The sequence below is a fragment of the Cebidichthys violaceus genome, unplaced genomic scaffold (genome assembly GCF_023349555.1).
Source record: "Cebidichthys violaceus isolate CVI_PGR_0920_01 unplaced genomic scaffold, fCebVio1.0.p SCAF_62, whole genome shotgun sequence".
In the NCBI taxonomy this organism is placed as follows: Eukaryota; Metazoa; Chordata; class Actinopteri; order Perciformes; family Stichaeidae; genus Cebidichthys; species Cebidichthys violaceus.
The window spans coordinates 1,179,496-1,201,466 of NW_027176839.1; the positions used below are offsets into that span (position 1 = coordinate 1,179,496).

The 21,971-nt window shown below is 41.5% G+C and overlaps 1 protein-coding gene across 3 annotated transcripts in view; it reads left to right on the forward strand.

Moving 5' to 3' along the window:
- abca2 (ATP-binding cassette, sub-family A (ABC1), member 2) overlaps positions 1-21,971 on the forward strand; it is a 112,138-nt gene that overhangs the window by 29,359 nt on the left and 60,808 nt on the right. For all 3 annotated transcript variants that reach the window (XM_068734270.1, XM_068734271.1, XM_068734272.1), the window contains 6 exons: positions 2,640-2,803; positions 4,728-4,849; positions 11,887-11,997; positions 13,342-13,563; positions 19,491-19,864; positions 20,965-21,124. In XM_068734270.1, the coding sequence (XP_068590371.1) occupies positions 2,640-2,803; positions 4,728-4,849; positions 11,887-11,997; positions 13,342-13,563; positions 19,491-19,864; positions 20,965-21,124 (1,153 nt within the window). The remainder of the gene's footprint in view (positions 1-2,639; positions 2,804-4,727; positions 4,850-11,886; positions 11,998-13,341; positions 13,564-19,490; positions 19,865-20,964; positions 21,125-21,971) is intronic.

Below are 21,971 nucleotides of genomic sequence, written 5' to 3' on the forward strand. Positions count from 1 at the left end.
GTTTCCTCAGCAGAGTAGGCTGCAAGTAACGAAAGCCACAACTATTCATCCTATGTGCAAAGAACAAATATAACATGTTAGTTTTAAATTTCAAATGTATGAGGATGTGTTATATTTCCTGTCCAAAGTCCAGCAAGGGTCCGTTTTCCAAACCGGTAACAACAAAGCTTAGTACCAAAACCAACCCGACAACAACCCTCCATCAATTTCTCATCTGATCCTTAATCAAAGAGGCTCAACTGCTGCTCGGCAGTGAAAGTAAAACCTTTGTACACCAGGGTACAGCAGCCTTGGGAAATAATGATAAAACAATCAATAAATAAATAAAAGGACAGTGAACGTGCAGATTGCAGAGGCAGAAGCACCCTGCATGTTTTCACTAGGTTTTATTCATTTGTGATTGGACCGGCTCAGACTAATGTGTTGGCAGAGGATCGCACATTGTCCTCTCCAACATCTTGAATATTTTACACACAGCTGGCACAGCTGGAGAAGGCACCTGGCTTTATGGTAACCAATCTTTTCAATAAGTACAAACAGGTAAACTGTTCCAACAAATGAGTAACAGTATTTGGAGTATAGCAGCCAACTAGCAACTCTTAAATGCCATTCTTAATTGTCCATGTAGTAAACTGAATGTACCTATATGTTGCTTTTTCCCAAAGTAGTCTATAATGTATACAGTATCTCATTGATCCACACACTTTATCCCCTGAGCCACAGTGATGCAAGAACCAGTAGCGGACTTTTTTCCTGTTTCCTGGCCGATACTTTGCAAAAGGACTTCTTCATGTTGATCTGACGTTAATCAAGCTTTTCAAATTTTCAGAGGAGCAGAACTGCAGAGTTGACATGTATTAATTAGCCTATATTCATATTTAGCACATAATCAAAATGGCAAATCAATGTCATCAGCTGCCTGTTCACTATTCAATATGCTATGCACATGCCATGCACATTACCCCAAGTGAAGGAGTTCAAGTACCTCGGGGTCTTGTTCGCGAGTGAGGGAACAATGGAACGTGAGATTGGCCGGAGAATCGGAGCAGCTGGAGCGGTATTGCAGTCGCTTTACCGCACCGTTGTGACGAAAAGAGAGCTGAGCCGCAAGGCAAAGCTCTCTATCTACCGGGCAATCTTCGTTCCTACCCTCACCTATGGTCATGTGGACTGGGTCATGACTGAAAGAATTAGATCGCGGGTACAAGCGGCCGAAATGGGTTTCCTCAGGAGGGTGGCTGGCATCTCCCTTAGAGATAGGGTGAGAAGTTCGGTCATCCGTGAGGGACTCGGAGTAGAGCCGCTGCTTCTTTGCGTGGAACGGAGCCAGTTGAGGTGGTTCGGGCATCTGGTGAGGATGCCACCTGGGCGCCTCCCTAGGGAGGTGTTCCAGGCACGACCAGCTGGGAGGAGACCCAGAGAGAGGCCCAGGACCAGGTGGAGGGACTATATCTCCAAACTGGCCTGGGAGCGCCTCGGGATCCCCCAGTCAGAGCTGGCTGATGTGGCCCGGGAAAGGGAAGTTTGGGGTCCCCTGCTGGAGCTGTTGCCCCCGCGACCCGATCCCGGATAAGCGGACGAAGATGAGATGAGATGCCATGCACATGCCAGTAAACTTAAAAAATTAGACAAACAAATAATGCTACGTTTAATTTATGAAACTTACTTTAAATGTTTCAGTTGGTCCAAGATGTTAATTAAAAACATCCAAACCCCCTGAGGCCTTCTGTATTTTGCACATAAGACACAATTAGTAATTAGTAAAATTGTGTACAGTGTGTGTGTACACAGGGATTGAACCGCCAATCTTCAAAATAATGCACAACCTGCTCTTCCTGAGCCACAGCTGCCCAAAATATTTTACCAAATATTTTACTAATGTCTTAGCAGTAAATATAAAACAATTGTCAGCAACCTGAGCTGGACTGGATTCAAAGGATTCCAAAACATCAAAGAAGAGTTCAGCACATAACTCCCTGTAAAACCACAATGTGCGGGTTTTACACTTTTTTCACAGCTGTAGCTCAGAGTTAGAGAGGGTGGTCTTGATCAGTGGTTCGATCCCTGCTCGATGTGTCCTTGTGCAAGACAATTGCCACATTGCTGCCCAAGGTACCTTGCATGGTGGCCCCTGCCATCAGTGTATGACTGTAGTGTGAAGCGGTTTTCAGTGGTTGGAAAGCAAGTCCCTTTACCAAATGAGAAATGTTAATTAGTGAGCTTTGGAGGGGCTGGTAGGTGGATTTTGTTACCTTTGAATAGAGCCAAGGCTAGCTGGTTCCCCCTAGGCTAAGGACTGTTTTTAGTCCTATGTTTTCAGTGTGGTCCTATTAGGGATTCTGAGAAGCTTGATTAAAGTACTATCACTATTGTTCTTCCTGCCCATCCTCTCAACTGCCTTATTCTGTTTTCTCTCCCTCATTACACTTTTTTGCTCTATCCTTCTCTCCTTCACTTGACTCTCACCATATCAACAAGAATACATCTTAACACCAATTTAACATGCACAATAATAAAAGTCATTCTCCAGTCAGCACAATTATTTGTAAATGTTCTGTGTCTTGAGAAAAAGGACAAACAATGTCTCTTCTTCAGTGCAGTTTTACAACTGTTTAAATGTCTAATTCTCTCTCTGTTAGTGTGACCCAGCTGCTGGAGCGAATCAGTGAAGTGGTTGAACAGAACCGCCTCTTCACATCTGAGCGGCCTGGTTTGGGTCAAGAGCTTGAGACCCTGCAGCAGCACCTGGAGAGTCTCAGTTCAACCCGTTTACCTCCGGACTACAACTTCAACACTAGTCAAGGTCTGACATATAGCCATGCTTTAACTAATATTAACAGTATGTGTGTATACGAGTAAGTATACACACATACTGGTGTGTGCAGGTGGCACCTTGCATAGTAGCTCCTGTCATCAGTGTATGAATGGGTGAATGATGACATGTAGTGTTAAAGAGCTTTGAGTGGTCAGATGACTATAAGAGAGAAATACAAGTACAGTCCATTTACCATTGTAAGATGTAAGAGGTTGTCAAATTTCAATGGTAACTTAGAGTAGCCAATGAAAATGTAGGTTGCAACAAAGAAGGGAGGATTGAAAAGACATCAGCAGTCCTGATGTTATGTAGTTTGTGTTCAGAGTATTATGGGATGTTCTGCTGATACAGAATGTTACTGCAAAGAGAGGGCCCATAGTTTAATCAAAATTCAAGAAATTTATCATCCTCTATTTGTTCCGTGTAAATCGCAGAACGCCTCTTCTCCATCAACAGCTGACACCAAAATAGCATCTCTGTGTTGTATCCAAACCACAGCACAAACCTGCAAGCTGTGTGGGCCATGATTCTTTTGGGATCAAAAAATGCATAAAATAAAGATAAATGGTGAGCAAAGAACTGTACTACAATAATCTGGTGTTTTTAAATTGTCCTAAAATTGTCACTCCTCTTTCTGTTAAAGAATTTTTGTTGAAGTGCTCTCTTGGTAAACAAACTTTTTTTTTTTAAAAGGGGCTCATTTTATAGAAGTGACATAGTAGAAACAATTGTAAACAGGATTTAGAAAAGGTAGAAAAAAAGAGTATTATTTGTTGGGCAGATAATATATAGGTAAATAACATAACATGTTTTTTTCACACACAGATGTACAAATGTAGAAATGCACAAAAATAATTAATTATATGTCATTGAATGACTTTAAGATTATGGCAAGAATAATTGGAAATCTATCTTTATGCTCAAGTTATAATCCTCCATTTAAGTGCATAACCAAACCCTAACACAAAAAAAAGATCTGACCCCTTTATACTGCCCTGTCATGAAAGAAACATCTGGACATTTTGTCCGAATGTTAAATCAATGACTGCCATATACATTCAACCAATTAACTGTGATTATTCTGAATGTATGGTTTCATTCCTGCTTCCATTGAACTGAGCAGATCAAAGGATAGGTTCACTTCATTTTAAGTCTGTCCACAACAATACTCGTATGCCCATATGTACACAAATCAATATTGGCTGTTGTTCTTCTGCATACTGGCCATGCAGGCAATTGCGTAGCCAACACAGGTCCCTGTAAGGGCTGCAGCTTATATAAGACACTTTATTTGAAGATTTATCTGTATTGTTTTTACTATTTAAATACTGCTTTTACCATTTTAACTTGCACTCCACACATCTCAGGTGTCGGGGCTCAGGGACTACTGAACCCTACTTATGTACTGCATAAATGTTTGTATATATAGTGTTATTGTTTCACCTTGATCCCAGAGAAACACGCTTTCATTCTGCCTTGCCTTATATGGTATGACAATAAACTTGATTTGATTTTGAGAAGATTTCCTCCTAAAGAAATGGTAGCCAAAGTCATTCTCTGTAAAAAAAAAAAAAACATCACGCTGAAGTTCTGACCATAAATCTTTAATGTATCAAAGATGTTTAAGAGTCTAACTCAGAATTAGTTACATATATATTATAGTATTTGATATGCAAACAAAAATACTCCAGAAAGACTGAATCTTAGAACTAAGTAGTTTACTACCAATAGTCTCACGTCTACATAAACACTAAATTGCATTCCTCAGGGTCACTTTTGTGTACTGTATATAAGAGGATATTTGATGTATGTATGTTTGGAAGCTGATCAAATACATTTTTAATGAATAAAGTATGCATTTACTAACAAAACGCTATATTTGAAATGTGTGTGTTTGGATGGATGGATGCAGGCTTCACGCTGGCCAGTGTGTTGAAGAACCAGTCTGTTTTCCAGCAGTTCCTGGTCAAAAACCTTTCCCTGTCCAACTCCACAACCAGCCTGCTGCTCAACACTCCCGTCAGCCTCAGGGAGGTGAGTCACATATACTATACAAACACATTTATAGTCATTGTGATATTTATAAAGACAAAGAACACTGAATCCACATGAGTCCAACTCAAGATTTTATTGTAATGGCCAAGAAGAGAACAGTAAGTCAAATACAATCTCGTCGATTCTTCTGAAGCACTCAGTTCACTGTTACAGGTTCTGGTGAAACTCTCCCTTTATCCGTACATAATCATATTTTTTACAGGTCCAGATATACCTTTCCTTTATCCGTACATAGACAGATCTGTAGGTTATAGGTCATAACTGCAAGTGGCCCCTTGGATAACAGATTACAAGAGGGCATCTATGTACATGAAGGTATAAAAAGAGTTTGCTATAAAATACCAAGATGCTAATAATAGTATACAGTAGTCATGTATGTACAAACACACAATATATCCATCACGCTCAGGTCAAGTTACTTAATTTTCTGTTATATAAAACCCATGTTAACTGACAACAGACTAGCTCTAGTTTTTTCCTCATCTTCTTAAATTTTTAACTCCCTCTGGTGTTCAAATTTTTAACACCACAAACATGAAATTTTAACCCATGCGTTCTGTAAGAGCCATATGCGACTTAGTAAGATGTGTTCAATGATTTGTGTAAAATAATTTTGAAATGCTCCTTTAGTCGCGCTACTGACTACGTCACAGCCAACAGCCCTCAGTTGAGGTTAATCAGTCTGCGGAGCAAGACAGTTTTTTGACCGTTGTGCTAATGTTGTGACAAGTTGTGCACAGAATGTTTCATGTAACTTTATTTTTATTGAGTAAACCTTTTTAAATGGAGTTGCTGCCTCAGAAGACTCATTTCGCGTCAAGCTTATTGCCAAACAGACTGTAACAGTAGTGGTAATGTGGATCATCAGACGGAGGGAAGATTGCCGCTACATTTGAGTAAAAAAACTTCGCTCACGATGGAAAGAAGAAAGGAGTATCACGTGGAATAAACCCTTTTGCACGGATGAGGACCAAGTCAAAGTCTTCATAATGGATAACGTAAGTTACTGTGGATGACTCTTACGAAGATTTCGCCATTAAATCAACAGACGGAAAGCTAACTTACATTGCACGTGGAGCTAGCTAGCTAGTACCTAGCATAAAGAGATCGCTGTTAGCTTTGGAACGGCCGTCGGAACTACCATGGCTTATATACGGTGGAGGCGGTGAATATTAGTGGAAGTTGGACATCAGCTATCTGTGGAAAATCGGTGCACCCTGAAAGAAATTGTGGGACATTAGCTTCTCATTTGAAAACGGACTGTTTTGAAGCCAATGCAGACGGTTTTGTCCACTGACTGAGACAGCAGAACGGTGTTGCTATGGAAGATTCTGACCAAAAGAGGGCGCCAAAGCCCACTGATAGAGCACTGGAAGACATCTCAACTTTCAGTCATGATGAAAACAATTGAAAACCTTAAAATTGATGGCACGAATGTGAATGAAGTAGAAGATATGCTTCATCAGAAATTTAGAAAAGTGTTTAAAGAGTTTGAGGATATTAATGCTGAAGTTATAGCTTTACTTGATGAAGATGAAAGACAAGCAGATCAGCATAATTGGTTTGAACCAAGAGCAGCACACATAAGAGACTTTGTGGAAAACACTGAAAACTGGTGTTCAGCAATGTGGAAGAAAGTAACAGATCAGAAAGATGCCAGTGGAATTCATCTAACAAGTGAACCTCAAGCAAGCAAACCTGAACACGGTGATGTCAATGCAGAAGACAGCATATCTCAAGTTGCAACAAGACGGCATCGGAGTAAGACTAAATCTGGCTCATCTGCTAGCTGTAGCTCAGTAGCTTCATCTGCAACCACAGGATCCTCAGTGCGCATTAAGGAAGAAGCAGAGCATGCAGCACTGATTGCACGTTCAGCTGCATTAAAAAGGAAGCAAGCGCTTGAAATGGAAACAGTGCAGCTAAAAGCTAAAATGGAACAACTGGAAATTGATACTGCAATTGCGGAATCCAGTGCAAAGCTCAAGGTGTTTGAAGAATATGACAATGCTAAAGACAGCGTCAGCAGTTATGTATTGAAGAAGTGTTCTCAAGCCAAAAAGAGGGAAGAGAGAGATGAGGCTAGGCCAACTTTGAATACTGCCATAGGAAGACAAGCAACACATGTTTCAAGCATAGCGGTGCAGTCCGCACAAGACACGCAACGCGTCCAATCTCATGATAACAGTCACTGTCAGTCTGGAAACAATGAAAATGGGCTGTATCAAGTCATGCAGAGACAAAATGTGATCACTGAAATGCTTGTGAAGCAGCAGACTATGTCTTACCTCCCTTACAGGGACATTCCAGTGTTTAAAGGTGACCCTCTCACTTACAAATCGTTCATTAGGGCCTTTGAACATGCTGTGGATAGCAAAACTGACAGTTATCAGGACAAGCTTTACTACTTGGAGCAGTATACCAGTGGGGAACCACAAGAGCTTGTTCGCAGTTGTGAGCATATGTCATCAGAAAGAGGCTACTCGGAGGCCAGAAAGTTACTCCAAAAGCATTATGGAGATGAGCTGAAGATAGCCAATGCATACATGGATAAGGCATTGAAATGGCCTCAGATCAAACCAGAGGACGGTAAAGCATTAAGCGCCTACGTTCTTTTTCTGATTGGCTGTAGGAACACTATGGACGATATAGAATTCATGAAAGAAATGGATAATCTTACTAACATGCGAGTTGTCATTTCAAAGCTTCCTTACAAAATGAGAGAAAGGTGGAGAACAACCGCATTTGAGATCCATGAGAGAGGAAGAGGACGAGCAAGGTTTTCTAACCTAGTTGACTTTATCGACCGGCAGGCAAAGGTAGCACTGGATCCTCTTTTCGGAGATGTTGTGGAGAGTTACCAAGCCATAAAAGAAAAGGATACAACTACAAAAGAGAGAACCATCAGGAAAACTGGTCAAAGTGAACACACTTTTGCTACAGGTGTACAGGATACAACCTCAGAGACAACAGTAAAGAAAAGCAACCCAGTAAAAGATGTTACAGCTTTCCACAAACCATGTTTATTCTGTCAGAAAAATCATGCTCTGTCTGTCTGCGATAAGATTAAAGAACTGAAGAACAGAGAACGTATAGACTTCCTGAAGTCTAAAGGCCTTTGCTTTGGATGCCTTACACTGGGGCACCTTAGTAAATATTGCAAAAAGAGAATGAAGTGTCAGACCTGTTCTCAGTGGCATCCAGACATACTCCATGTCATTAAAGATGATAATGCTGCACCAGAAAGAGTTGAAGAGAGCAATACTGAGAACAACGCTATCTCAAGTGCCTATGTGTCACTGGGTCAAGAGTCATGTGGAAGCACTGGGGCTGGAGAAGGAGAATGTGTTCTAGCTGTGGTACCAGTAAAGCTGAAATCCAAAAAGAGTGAAAGGTATGTAGAAACATACGCCTTCATAGATCCTGGGAGTACTGCAACCTTTTGCACTGAAGAGCTACAGAAAACACTAAACCTTAAAGGAAAGCGCACCCAGTTTCTTCTCGACACAATGGGTCAAGACAATTGTAATAGTCACAAATTGATGAAGAGTTGTGTTCTTTCAGACCTAGAAGTTTGTGGAATTGAAGAAAACACATACATTGAACTGCCAAAGGTGTTTACACACAGCCACAGCCTAGTAAAGAAAGAAAACATCCCACAACAGGAAGATATTGCGCAATGGCCTTACCTGAAAGATGTGCATCTCCCGCGCATTGAAGCAGAAGTTGGTCTGCTCATAGGTGCCAACATCCCAAAAGCCATTGAGCCATGGCGGGTCATAAATAGTGAAGGTGATGGGCCATATGCTGTCAAAACAGCCCTGGGGTGGTTGATCAATGGACCTCTCAGAAAGGGAGAGGACCATAAGACAGCCAGCGGTAAACTGCAGAGCTACACCGCTAATCGCATCTCAGTGGTGGAAATAGAAGAATTGCTAGTGAAGCATTACAATACAGATTTCCCAGAAAAAAGCTGTGAAGAGAAGGAAGAAATGTCTCAAGAGGATCGCCAATTCATGCACCTAGTTACAAGGTCAGCAAAGGTGGTTGATGGACATTACTGCATGAGTTTGCCACTAAGAAATGAAAACATCAGAGTGCCAAATAATCGTTGCATTGCTCAGCAGCGAGTTGATACTCTCAAGAGAAAATTCAAAAGAAACCCAGGCTTCCATGAAGATTACAAGACCTTCATGAGAAGCATAATTGAAAAAGGTTACGCTGAGACAATACCCACTGAGCAGCTCAGTCGCAGTGACGGCAGAGTGTGGTACATTCCTCACCACGGGGTGTACCACCCTAAGAAAAAGAAGATAAGAGTAGTCTTTGACTGCACTGCTACATATCAGGGAATGTCACTGAATGAGCAGTTACTCCAAGGACCCGACCTCACCAACACGCTAATTGGTGTCTTGCTAAGATTCAGAGAGCATCCGGTGGCACTTATGGTAGACATAGAGTCCATGTTTTACCAGGTAAAGGTCCCGGAGGAAGATTCAGATCTGCTGCGGTTTCTGTGGTGGCCAGAGGGTGATCTGAATGGCAATGTGGAAGAGTTTAGGATGACGGTTCACCTTTTTGGCGCCACATCTTCACCTAGTTGTGCTTCCTATGCCCTAAGAAAAACTGCAGAAGATGCAAAAGAAGTAACAAGTACAGAAGCAGTTGAGACGGTGCTTAAAAACTTTTATGTCGATGACTGTTTAAAATCGGTGGCTACAAAGGATCTGGCAATCAGCCTAATACAAGACCTCCAAGACTTGTGCTACAGTGGAGGTTTCCATCTAACAAAGTGGGTGAGCAACAGCAAGACAGTCTTGTTGTCTATCCCTGACAAAGAAAGAGTTCCTGGAGTCAAAGACCTGGACTTAGGTCACAACACACTTCCCATGGAACGTGCACTTGGGGTTTAGTGGTGCATAGAGACTGACAACTTCAGGTTCCAGATAAATGTGCAAGACAAGCCTGTTACTAGAAGTGGGATCCTGTCCACTGTTAGTTCTATTTACGCCCCTCTTGGGTTTTTGCCCCCACTCATGATGCCAGTGAAGATCATCTTGCGAGACCTGTGCAAGAGGAAGCATGGCTGGGATGATGAGATACAAAATGGACAGACAGAGGTGGCGGACATTACAGAGGAACCTTGTGCCAGGATATATCATTTTGATAATGGATGAAACTGCTCCTCGCAACTACTGGATCATTGGTTGTGTAGTAAAGACATTACCAGACTCCAGTGGAATAGTCAGACGAGTTGGTGTGAAAACCAAAACCAACATACTGGACAGACCTGTAAACAAACTCTGCCTGCTGAAGCAAGCAGTGTAAACAAGTAGACCCAAAAACGTGAATGAAAGACTCTGTATACAGTTTATTTACCCTTTGCATATGATGTGAACATGATTATGGATGCATGTTGAATGTTTATGGCTCATTTTGTAGTTAATATTTGGTAATTGTTTTGCAGCCAGCATAAGCAATTAGGGGCTGGAAATGTAAGAGCCATATGAGACCTAGTAAGATGTGTTCAGTGATTTGTGTAAAATAATTTTGAAATGCTCCTTTAGACGCGCTACTGACTACGTCACAGCCAACAGCCCTCAGTTGAGGTTAATCAGTCTGCGGAGCAAGACAGTTTTTTGACTGTTGTGCCAACGTTGTGCTAATGTTGTGACAAGTTGTGCACAGAATGTTTCATGTAACTTTATTTTTATTGAGTAAACCTTTTTAAATGGAGTTGCTGCCTCAGAAGACTCATTTTGTGTCAAGCTTATTGCCAAACAGACTGTAACAGTAGTGGTAATGTGGATCATCAGACGGAGGGAAGATTGCCGCTACACGTTCGTCTGAGTCTTTTCTCTGATGATATCTTGATTTAGCTGATAGCAGTTTCAGTCTTTGAGCTAAAAGCAGGACTAAAAATTTCTCTTCAAATCCCCTGTTTCCATAGTAAATAATACAGCTCCATAGTAAACGTGATGACGTCAATTCATTCACAACTCTCTAAGAGCCCATTTGTAAGAAAGGCCGATGACTTACCATTTGCGTAATGGACTGGTGAATGAAGGGTGTTGTAACGTGTAAAGACTAGGGGTGGAGGTACACAAAAATGCAGGGTCAAAACCGGGAGGTTAGTCAAAAAGACAGTGAGGTGAGGGGAATGAGTGATGATAGGGTGTGAATGGCAGGACCTGAAATGACAGGAGAGTTAAATAAACAGGCAGGATGAAAACAATCTAAGATTAAGTGGAATTCGTGACACCTTGTGTCAAACCCGTGGCACACCGCAATCTTGGCGCCAATAGTGTTATTGTTTTACACTGAGTGTTAAGGCCTATATAGTGTGCCTAGGGGTACACAGGAAGTAACATAAAATGTGATGGAAAACCATGGCACAAAAACCAAGAGGATAAGGCAGCTGCAATTAGTTACATTTATTTAACAGGATCGATGAACAAAAGCAAACCAACTAAAAAAGGAAGCGTGGCCGTCAGGGTCTCAAAGGCCAAAACAATAAACAAAAACCCCCAACCCACAGCTCCACAGGCCAAGAGTGAACAAACGGGGGAGGAAGAACACTGGATCCGGGGGTTGATATGAAGCTCCACTGATGAAATGAGGACTCTCAGGTGTGGGTGCTTCAGTGATCATCAATGGGCGTGGCAGACCTGAAAGACAAACACAGCTCTCTTCTAGAAAAGAGGCATCGTTAAGTCAGGGGGCGTAACACTGAGCTATTGACTTGCTTTACACTTTTGTGTTCTAAAATATTTTGGTCATTTTATTTAGTGAAGGCACACCTGCATTTAATCACACAAAGTCTTTATTGATGTTTTTCTTCATGGTTCACTGATCCCACAAAAAAAAAGTTGTATTCTGATAATGGCATTAATGCCGGAGAGACAAGAATCAAGACGAATGAGTGATTCTCAGCAGCATCTAGCATTCTGGCTAGCATTCTTGTTGTTATACTCATATCTATATTGTGTCTGTGTGTGTGTGTGTCTGTCCTGTAGGTGTACAGCCTTACCTATGGTACATCTCTCAGAGATGGAGGAGGGGCAAGTTGGATTCAGGGGGCAAAAGACACCAGACAAAAACCTGGAGACGCAGTTCATCATCTGGAGGTAAGTTCATAAAGCTAGACTCACACTTATATCTACACATGGCACACTGCCACATATCAGAACACCAAGTTCCAGTTCATGGTAGTGGTGACAATCATTACCTGGCATAACTACGGTTAGTTACACCACAAATTGTTCATTTCAGTACACTCAATAATAAAATGAGCAGCACTCTCTGCTGGGTTGGTAGCAGACACAGTATGGTGAGCTCATCTATGCCATACATATCAGCACACATTTGGGGAGGAGCAAGGCCCGATGGAGCCAGGTAAGTTACCACCCAATGCTAGCGCTAACTAGCCAGCTTAGTTAGCAAGGTGAATATGCTAATTTTGGCTTGCAAAAAACTGAACATCCTTAGTGTCTTTTAGTACAAGCCAGCCAATGTTGAACAAGTTAAGAAGACTTAAAACTAGCTATTGAGACCATAAGCACATTAAGAAAATTGTTACTAAAGTATATATTTAAGTGAGAAGTAGGGTCATTTTCTCAAAGACACCTGTTCAATCAGACTTATTTTGTCAACCAGTGGAGTCGGCCCTGCTGTCTATTATCAAGATGCAGGTTTAAAGAAGTTTGGCATTGGCTTCACTTTCAGACCCAGACGTTGCCCCTTGGTTCAAGCTGTTGTGTTTGTTTTTTTACTTCCTCTCATAAAAAGTTGGCAGGGAACGTAATATACAGTAGGAGACACTATAATGAGGTCAACTCGTTAAACAGTCAAATACACAGGTGCAGTCATATAACATGTGGATTCAGACACAGTCATACCTTAGCATGACTTAGCAAAATCTAAATATTAAGAATCATGATGACTGTGATGTTTATTTGTTTTTTCTTATCCTTTCCGTTATCCCTATGTTTAAACAATTGTTTACATCTGTCTTTTACCCTGCCTTTGACATGTTGTATGGATTCTTTTTGAGCATACCCTCACCTACAAAGACATACACGCCATTTACTCTAACTCACCAAATAAGTTCACAAACCAAACCAGTAAAGGAACTATATTATATATGTTGCTAATCAAAAGGATCATATGTTCATGACTAAGACAACAACTCCAAAGAATGGACTGTCAAAGTCTTTCTTTGAGTTTTAGTTCAACTTAAAAGGACATTCCACTGGTTTGATGTGTCACTTTACTGCATTTCTGCATTGAAACATTGAGTATGTAGGTCAATATACTGAAAAAAATAATATAAACTAATCTGAACTTTGAGGTCAAATTATTAAATGTGTTTACCATTTGATGTTGTCATACAATAATATTAAGCAGGCTTTAGAGTGACAGGACCTTTTAAATGCTGATATTATTAAATTATCTGATTCTGTCTTTCACAGGGGTTCCTTCTGACTGGAGCCATGCTGGAGATCCTCACCTGTGGTGAGGGCAGGGCCAATGAGCTCAGTAAGATCCTACTAGTGCCTGAGAAGCAGCAGCCAGTGCTGCAGGCCTATCGCAGCGCAGTGTGCAGCGGAGGGGAGGTTCAGAGGTCAGAGCGCTTCAGGCTGATGAGCCTCGAGTTGAGAGAGCAGATCAACACACAGATTGTCCGTGAAAAGGTACAGCAGAAACATTTACTACAGAAAAATAATTGTTATTCAACAAAATAATGAGACAGTAGTTCTGTCACCCTTGAGCGCCCTGCATGAGCCCTCATAACTCATCCCCTAATCAACATGTTGAAGATGAGAGCTATTAGAGCGCTTAGACAACAAGGGTGTATTAGATCTGGTAACAAAGGAATGGTGAGACAATGTTTTCTTTTCTTCCATGATGTACTGCCATTAGACTGCGGTGCTGTCATTAGCTTACTCTGCACCGTGACACGGTAGCAGCAGTCTAGCAGGTCTGATCCGCTGTAGATCAGTCTGCCTGGGAGCTGTCGTTTTACTTTTTCTGTCACCCTCATGGGCCCTGCATAAGCTGCCAGTTCTTTCGTTGCTTTCTTTAGCTTTCCTCCTGTCACTTTTGCATCCCTTAACAGCCATATGGTTGACAGCTCCACAAAGCCACACCAGCCATCCCCCGCTGGGTAGATGGTGGCCCAACAGCTAGAATCCCGGCACTCAGCGGTCAGTTCTGAGTACTTGGTCTTCTTTCATTCGAAGGCGACTTCAATCCCCTCCTCCGATGGTTCTGTGAGCTCAATGAGGAGAACAGCTTTAGCTGTAGTGGACCATACTACTATGTCAGGGCAGAAAGACTTAGTGGTAATCTCGCTGGGGAACTGTTGCTGCCTGCTGAGATCGACACTCATATTCCACTACTTGTGTGATGAGAAAAGCCTTGGTGTTTTTTTCGGGCGTGGTGCTTGTTCATCCCCCGCCTAACCTAACAAAGTGGATGTGGTGTTCAACTGGTGATCATGCCCTGCTCTCCTGTCTGTGCACCTCCAACACATCGGCCAGCTTTCTCAGAACCTTGTCACTACCTGTAGCGCCCCTGTGAAAGCACGGTCTTGCAGACTGACAAGATGTGCTAAATGGCATGCATTTGGAGGATTGCAAAGCAAGCAGCATTCTTTGTTCCAAAAACCACTGGTGGAGGTTCATGGGACAGGGAAGCAGGTCATAGGCTGACCTGATAAGTAAGCTGAGTCTTGCCTTTGGGATTTTCCAGTTGACAACCCTGCTCAATGTTGTCCAGCCTCCTTGTCAACCCTGCGACACAGCCTTAATCATGGCGCTTCTCTACACCCTAGTCTTGCCCTAACCCTGCCAACTAGTTCTTGGTGCTGCAGCCTACCAACTGCTTGGTCAACCTCAGCTTGGGCTTTCCCCTTCCGCCCAGTAAGGACCTTGGCATCTGTGTTCCTAACTGATTGATTGGTGGACTTTCTTAGTTTGAGAACCAGTCTGGTCTTTTCCTGCTTGTAACTAGAGATGCACCGATCCGATATCAATATCTGTATCGGTCCCGATATAGGAAAAAATTCTAGATCGGGTATCGGTGACAATGTGACCGATCCATAAAGGCAAATCTATTCAGTCCAATTATATGCGTTGTGCTCTGCGTAACGTCATGCGCTAGCGAACTGGCCGCATAGATTGTTTTCAAAATGGAGCGAGCGAAAGGATCAGCCATCTGGAACTTTTTCACACTACCTCAGCCAACACATTCGACAGCTACCTGCAATACGTGCGCAGCGATGGTTCCAAGGGGTGGCACTAAAACTTCAAGCTATAACACAACCAACTTAATCAAGCATCTCCAGAGATTTCACCCTAATGAGCACGCTCAGTTCGTTGAACTGAATCAACAAAAAGGAGGCGGCCTGAAGCAGCTAACTTTAAAGGAGATGAAGGAAAGAGGTGAAAAGTTTCCACCTAATAGTGTGCAGGCAACAAAAATAACTGAAAGGATACTGAACTTCATTGTCATGGATGGGCAGCCGCTCTCAGTTGTCGGGAATAAGGGATTCCGGCTGCTAGTTAACCACCTGGAACCACGCTACGACATGGTAAGCCGAAAATATTTGTCGGAGACGGCGCTACCTGAACTGCACGGTAAATTGTGCAAACACATATTGAAGGAGATAAAAGATGTCAAATCGATAAGTTTCACGACAGACATCTGAAGCTCCGACGTTTCCCCTGTGTCACTTTTAAGTTTAACAGCACACTGGCTGGATGAAACTTTTGTGCCACACAGTGCAATGTTAAATGCAACAAACTTTCGTGGGTCACACACCAGCGAAGCGATAGCAGCTAGCCTGAAGGAAATGTTTGACAAGTGGCAAATTCCGTTGAGCAAAATCCACGTGATTCTGAGGGACAACGCCAGCAACATGAGAAAAGCGATGGACAACCTGGGGGCGCGTAGCGTCGGCTGCGTTGCACATACAATGCAGCTGGTTGTCAACGAGGGACTTCTGTCACAGCGTGCGGTCAGTGATGCGGTTGCATGTGCGAGACAGATTGTCGGACACTTTAAACATTCTCCTCTAGCATATTCACGGCTGCAAGATATCCAGCTCGAGATGAACATACAACCTAAACGCCTGCAGCAGGATGTCAAAACCAGGTGGAACAGCACTTACTACATGGTCGAGAGACATTGGATGTTATACTCATAATTGCACTGACTGAACAAATGCAAGTTGTGTTGTTTTTACATGTTTTTATGTGTGTTTAAGTGTGCTGTACTGGTGCAGAGTTTTCAATAAATTTGTAATTCAGTACATTTATGTCTGTGTTTAAAAAAATTTTTTTTAAATCGATTCAGCACTGTTTTTCTCTATCAGATCGGTATCGGCCGATACTAAACCTCAGATATCTGTATCGGTATTGGAAGTGAAAAACGTGGATCGGTGCATCCCTACTTGTAACCCAAAGTGATGGATTGCAGTGGTAGCTGCAAGGTGTTATTCCCTAGGGGACAGTGTAGGAGAAGCACTGTGTTAGGGCCTGGTGCTGATGAGGTCCTTGCTTTCTTCACTGAGCTCGGGGGGCATGATGTTGATGATGTCGTCGGGTAGAACGAGGCACATAACCTGGTGTTCCTAATGGGACTTCCCTTGGATCACTGTATTGGTAAATAGTAAATTAACTTGTACTTGTATAGTGCCTTTCTAGTCTCTCAACCACTCATAGGGCTTTTTACACTACATGTCATCATTCACCCATTCACACCCATTTATAAGCTGATGCCAGGGGCTGCCATGCAAGGTGCCACCTGCCCATCAGGACTATCTAACATTTACACCCATTCACACACCGATGGCACAGCCTTCAAGGAGCAATTTGGGTTTAATTTTCCAGCCCAAAGCCATATAAACATGGACTAGAGTAGCCAGGGACCGAACCGCCGATCTTTTGATTGAGGGACCCGCTCTACCTTCTATACTATTCAAACTGCTCCCTGGTGACTTCCAGCTTCCCACACTCTAGTCCAGCAGCTGTCTGGCATGGTTTAAAGGGTCCTTGATTAATTGTTGTCTCTTTCTTTTTCTTTCCATTTCCTGCACATGCGAATACCCTCAATTCTGCAAAGGCTAGCCAGCCTTTGTCTGACTTCCTCCCACAGTGATTGCAGGCCCTCTTTCTCTGCCTGAGTAGCCTTCCTCCACTACTTGAGTAGTTGCCGTTGCCTTTGCATCAACTAGCCAATCTCCTTCTCTCTCCTTCTATTCTCTCTTTGGGCAGTCCTCTGCTTGGTGATTACTTCGCCAAAACCTGTCTGAGCATTGCTGTTATAAGATGTCCCCAAGCAGGCTAAGCTTGACCTCTACTCCTCCTCGCAACGATCCCTCCAGTATCTTTGTCAGTTCTGCATCCAATTTGCACCATGCCTCTGCCTAGTTCTCCTTTGACTATTTTATTACCCCATTATTATTAAGGACACAGGATGTTTTATGCTGTGCAGATTTGTAAAGCCCTCTGGAGCAAATTTGTGATTTGTGATTTTGGGCTAAACAAAAAAATGAAATAGACATTTTTGAATTTATTTAGCTCAAATTGGCTGGTTCCTTGCTTTTAGGTTTGACTCAATTCTGTTAGTTCATCCATCCATCATCTTTCACATTCTTTAAGCATGTTATACTGTGTCAGTTGGGATGTTATTGTCGTATTATACTTAACAATATACAGGTTTTAGGATCAGTGTCTCAAAAATGTTTAAACAAATAATGTGAATTGTATTCACATATAAATTACAGAACCCTAGTTCTCACCATGACTCCTCCAGCCATTATGAATCGCCATTATGAATCGCCATTGTGAATCGCCATTATGAATCACCCAGAGAACCTGATATGGAGAGGGCAGAGAGTACCTGCAGCTTGTGAGAAGTGCTGGTGAGCAGGAAAAATTCACGGTATGCCAAAGAGTAAAATGTAGAAGTGCCAGTACTATGCACTGGTGAAGACCGGGCCACCTCAAGCTCTGGAAATGACTGCTTTGAGGTGTGGCTTTGCGATTTAAGGTCACTGGTTGTCCGGTCTGGGAATTACCCTTGTTTTCTTCCTAGAACTTTAACCCTTTCACAGTGGGGAAACAGTTAATGAAAGGTAATTGAGTTAATTAAATAATCCAAATAAAAAAAAATTCCTCTCTTGTCACTTCTGGTTGCAAAAACACAAGATGGTCAGGGCAGAAAAACCAAGTGTGGAACTTCTAGTCCACAAACTCATGGGTGACGTCACAGTGATAACATCCACTTCTTATATAGTCTATGGCAGAGGTCTTCAACAGGGGGTCCGCGACCCCTAGGTGGTCCGCAGAGGTACTGCAGGGGGTCTGCAAATTATTATTATTTTTTTTTCCAAACATTAATCTGTCCATTATTTTAATAGTTCAGTATTGTATGCAAGATATCAGGTATGTTTAGCATGGCAGTGGCACTAATAGGCCATCACTCATTTTCGTTTCCACATTTATGTTTAAAATAAAAAAGTCAATTTGAATAGCTTGTATGCATGATTATCATACAAGGTATGTTTCTAAATGGCAGTGGCACGGCCACCCTACTCACTGTACCTTGCACATGTTTAAAATAAAAACATGAATATATGAACCTGTGTATTTGAATAGCTTAGTATTGAATGCACAATAACAAGGTATGTTTATATATGGCAATAGGCCCGGTTAATATAAAATACAATTTTATACAATATACTGTATATAGTAAGGGGTCCCTGCTCCATCTCTCTATCAGTTTGGGGGTCCTTGGCCTGAAAAACGTTGAAGACCCCTGCTTTAAAGGCAAGTAAAGAATTTATAAATCAATAGGAAAACTGACAGGAAACCAACACAAGGACTTTAAAATAGGTGAAAGTTCTGAATCACTGAAACATCAAAGTTTCTTTGACTGGCTTTTTGAGCCAGCCTCAAGGGGCAAAGAACTACAGTTTCTGGAACTTCCGCGTTGGTTTTATTTTACAGCCCAGGAGATTGCTGCTTGGCTTAAATAAAAGAAGAAAAAAAATGAAAGTGAAGTCAAACAGAGTTAAAATTAAAACAGTATATTTATCTTGTTCACACAACAGATATAATAAAAAAACTCATCTTTTGTGACTTCCAACAGTAATGCTGCATTTACATTACGATTAACACATCAACAAGTCATTTTTAATGGAAGGCGGAGAAATGAAGCAACTGACAGCTGACACTTGTTGCTATGTGACAGTCGTGACGGTCGTGATGCATTGCAAAAAGTGAAGCTGGTCTTAACTTTTTCTAGCTCTCCAATGATAACCAATCATATTTTTCTGTTTTACTCGGTTCTATAATCCCAGTGCTATTGAACGCAGCATAATAGTAAACTAGTAGTACACTTTTGTAATTGTATTTTAAATTATGATCATTCAAATTCCAAATGGTAACTTTTTGAGAACAAATACAATACATTTAAATGCTGGACAAGTTCTAGTACCCTCAAAGCACAGGGACAGTGAATTCATTCATTCATCTAACTACTAACTGTAAGTTTGGATCACATATTTGTTTACTAGATTTTTTCCTCTCTTCCTCCACCCTCATCCCGCCAGCTTCACTTGGAACAGTCCAGCTCTTTGGTTCCGCTCTCTCAGTCCGACCTCGGGGCCTTATTGAAGGACATGGCTGATGTAGAGAGGCTCCTCAAGGATGTGGACCTGCTCTCTGGCCTGGCCCGACTGCTGCCCAAAGGAGCCTGTACTGGTCGAACTCCAGCCTCCTCTGCAAACATGACCTGGCCCCTTAATGCCACCACCTGGGGCCCCAACACAACTGACATCCCTGGAGAGGAGGGGGTGGAAGGATCAGAGGGAGGTGGAACAGGAGCAAGGAAAGTGAAGGAGGAAGCAGAGAACCCTCACTCTCAGTTTTCAGCATTTGTACAACTGTGGGCCGGACTACAGCCAATTCTGTGTGGGCACAACAGGTGGGTTAGACAAAACAGATGATGAAATCATGACAAAATTATAGCTATGTGTATGTGTTCTCATGTTGTTGTAGAGGGAATGAAAGGAAGGACAGAGAAGTATCTTTACAGTTTATGGGATGATTTCTTTTTATTTCAACTTTGGGCGTATTTTTGTCGTTGTGACCACCATTTCTATCCAAAAGAATATAATAATATAATAGTACCCACAAAGTTGGCTGCTGAGACATACAGTACAACAAAAAATACACGATTCTTCCTGTTTGGCTTGGGGTAAATCCTAAAGAATATAATTTAGTGTACAGTTTGTCTCTCTGAGCCTAATAAATACAATTTCAGCATTATCGTGGTTGCTTGTAAAATGTTTTGTCACATCCGGCACTAATACCTAGACTACATCTAAAATGAGCAACAATTGGTCCTGTTTGTTAAGAGATAATATGTGAAATGTGTGGTTTTAAGCCCCAAAAATGCCAAAATGCATAATTATTGCAGATTTAAACAAGCCCCCAGCCCAAACTTATATGGAAGAGACGACAAAGACAAAGGGTACAATTATTACCCAATCTGTCCTTTGTAAATATAAATTTTACTGACGTTCAGGTGTTTTACTTTGAATTTGAAATTGATTTTTGAGTTTGGATAACTTGGCTTGTTTGTCTGACTGCTTGTGTTTCTTGTCCATCAAACCACATTTTAGCATTTACCTTGGTGATTACAAGAGATTGAAATGATTGCTTAAACTACAAAAAATAAGAGCCAAGTTGTAATAAACTGGAATCATTCTTAAATAGATTTTTGTGTTTGCACTGCATTGAGGTGTAAGTCTTTTTCAAAGCTGTGATTCATTTATGCATTTGATATTAGATTAAACATTATCGGAGGAAGGCGAAAGAATAATTTCTTATCAGCTAATGCAGTCATTGCAGCTGTGTGTGGTGTAAAAACTGTATACTGGGAACAGGGAGATATGAGCCCGTAAACATGTGGGCTGATTTGTGGGGAGAATGACAGATAACATATAAACTGAGGATGAAATTCCCTTGTTGTGTTACTTGTCAGTAAAGTTAATGACCTTTGACCTGTGACTCTTGTTGTAGGATCATTGAGCCAGAGGCTTTGAAACAGGGGAATATGAGTTCTCTGGGATTCACCAGCAAAGAACAGAGGAATCTGGGTTTACTGGTTCACTTGATGACTACAAATCCCAAGATCCTCTACGCCCCCATTGGATCCCAGGTGGATAAAGTGATTCAGAAGGCAAGTTGACAGCACTGTATTTGGTGTTGGTGTATGAGCAGAGCTGTTCACATTATCTTCACAGACAAAGCTGTGCTCAATGCTGAGGTTAAAGCTCCAATACTTTTTTTGCCACTTGGGGGAAGGGAAACAAGCTACAAATACAGCATGGATATATAATAACCTTATAAAGTTGTTATTGTGAAAGATCCACTGGGGTCATGTTACCTCATTACCATTAACACACACAATGTAGTTTATTTTGACCCTGTACCACATACACTGTCCTGCTGCCCTAAATACTTACTAGAGCACCAAATGTGCATTATTCTACTGCCGAAAATAGATCCCAAAAAATGCACTATTTTCTACTGTTTGAAGAATGTTGTTAAAAACTAACAGTGGCCAACTGTTGATAAAACTAAATATTTTTCAGCTGTTTTAAAGATTTACATCTTCAGTTTGAACCAATAGGCTGAGAGCCACAGTACGGTATGGAAGTCGCAAATTTTGAAGAGATAGACTAACACATTGTTGGTTTTGTTCTTTCAACAATAAACACAAAGAATAACACCAGCTTTGTCCTTTAAAGTTTGTTCTGCTTTTGCTGATGTGTGTATATATATATATATACATATATATATATATATATACATATATATATATATGTATATATATATATATATATATGTATATATATATATATATATATGTGTGTATATATATATATATATATATATATATATATATAGTTTACTCTTGATAACGCTGCATGTGCAGTTTCATTGGCACTGACAGATGCTGCATCCAAAGGACTCCCAGAATACATTTTGTGAGAAAATGGAGTAAAATGAGGGAATGGTTTCAT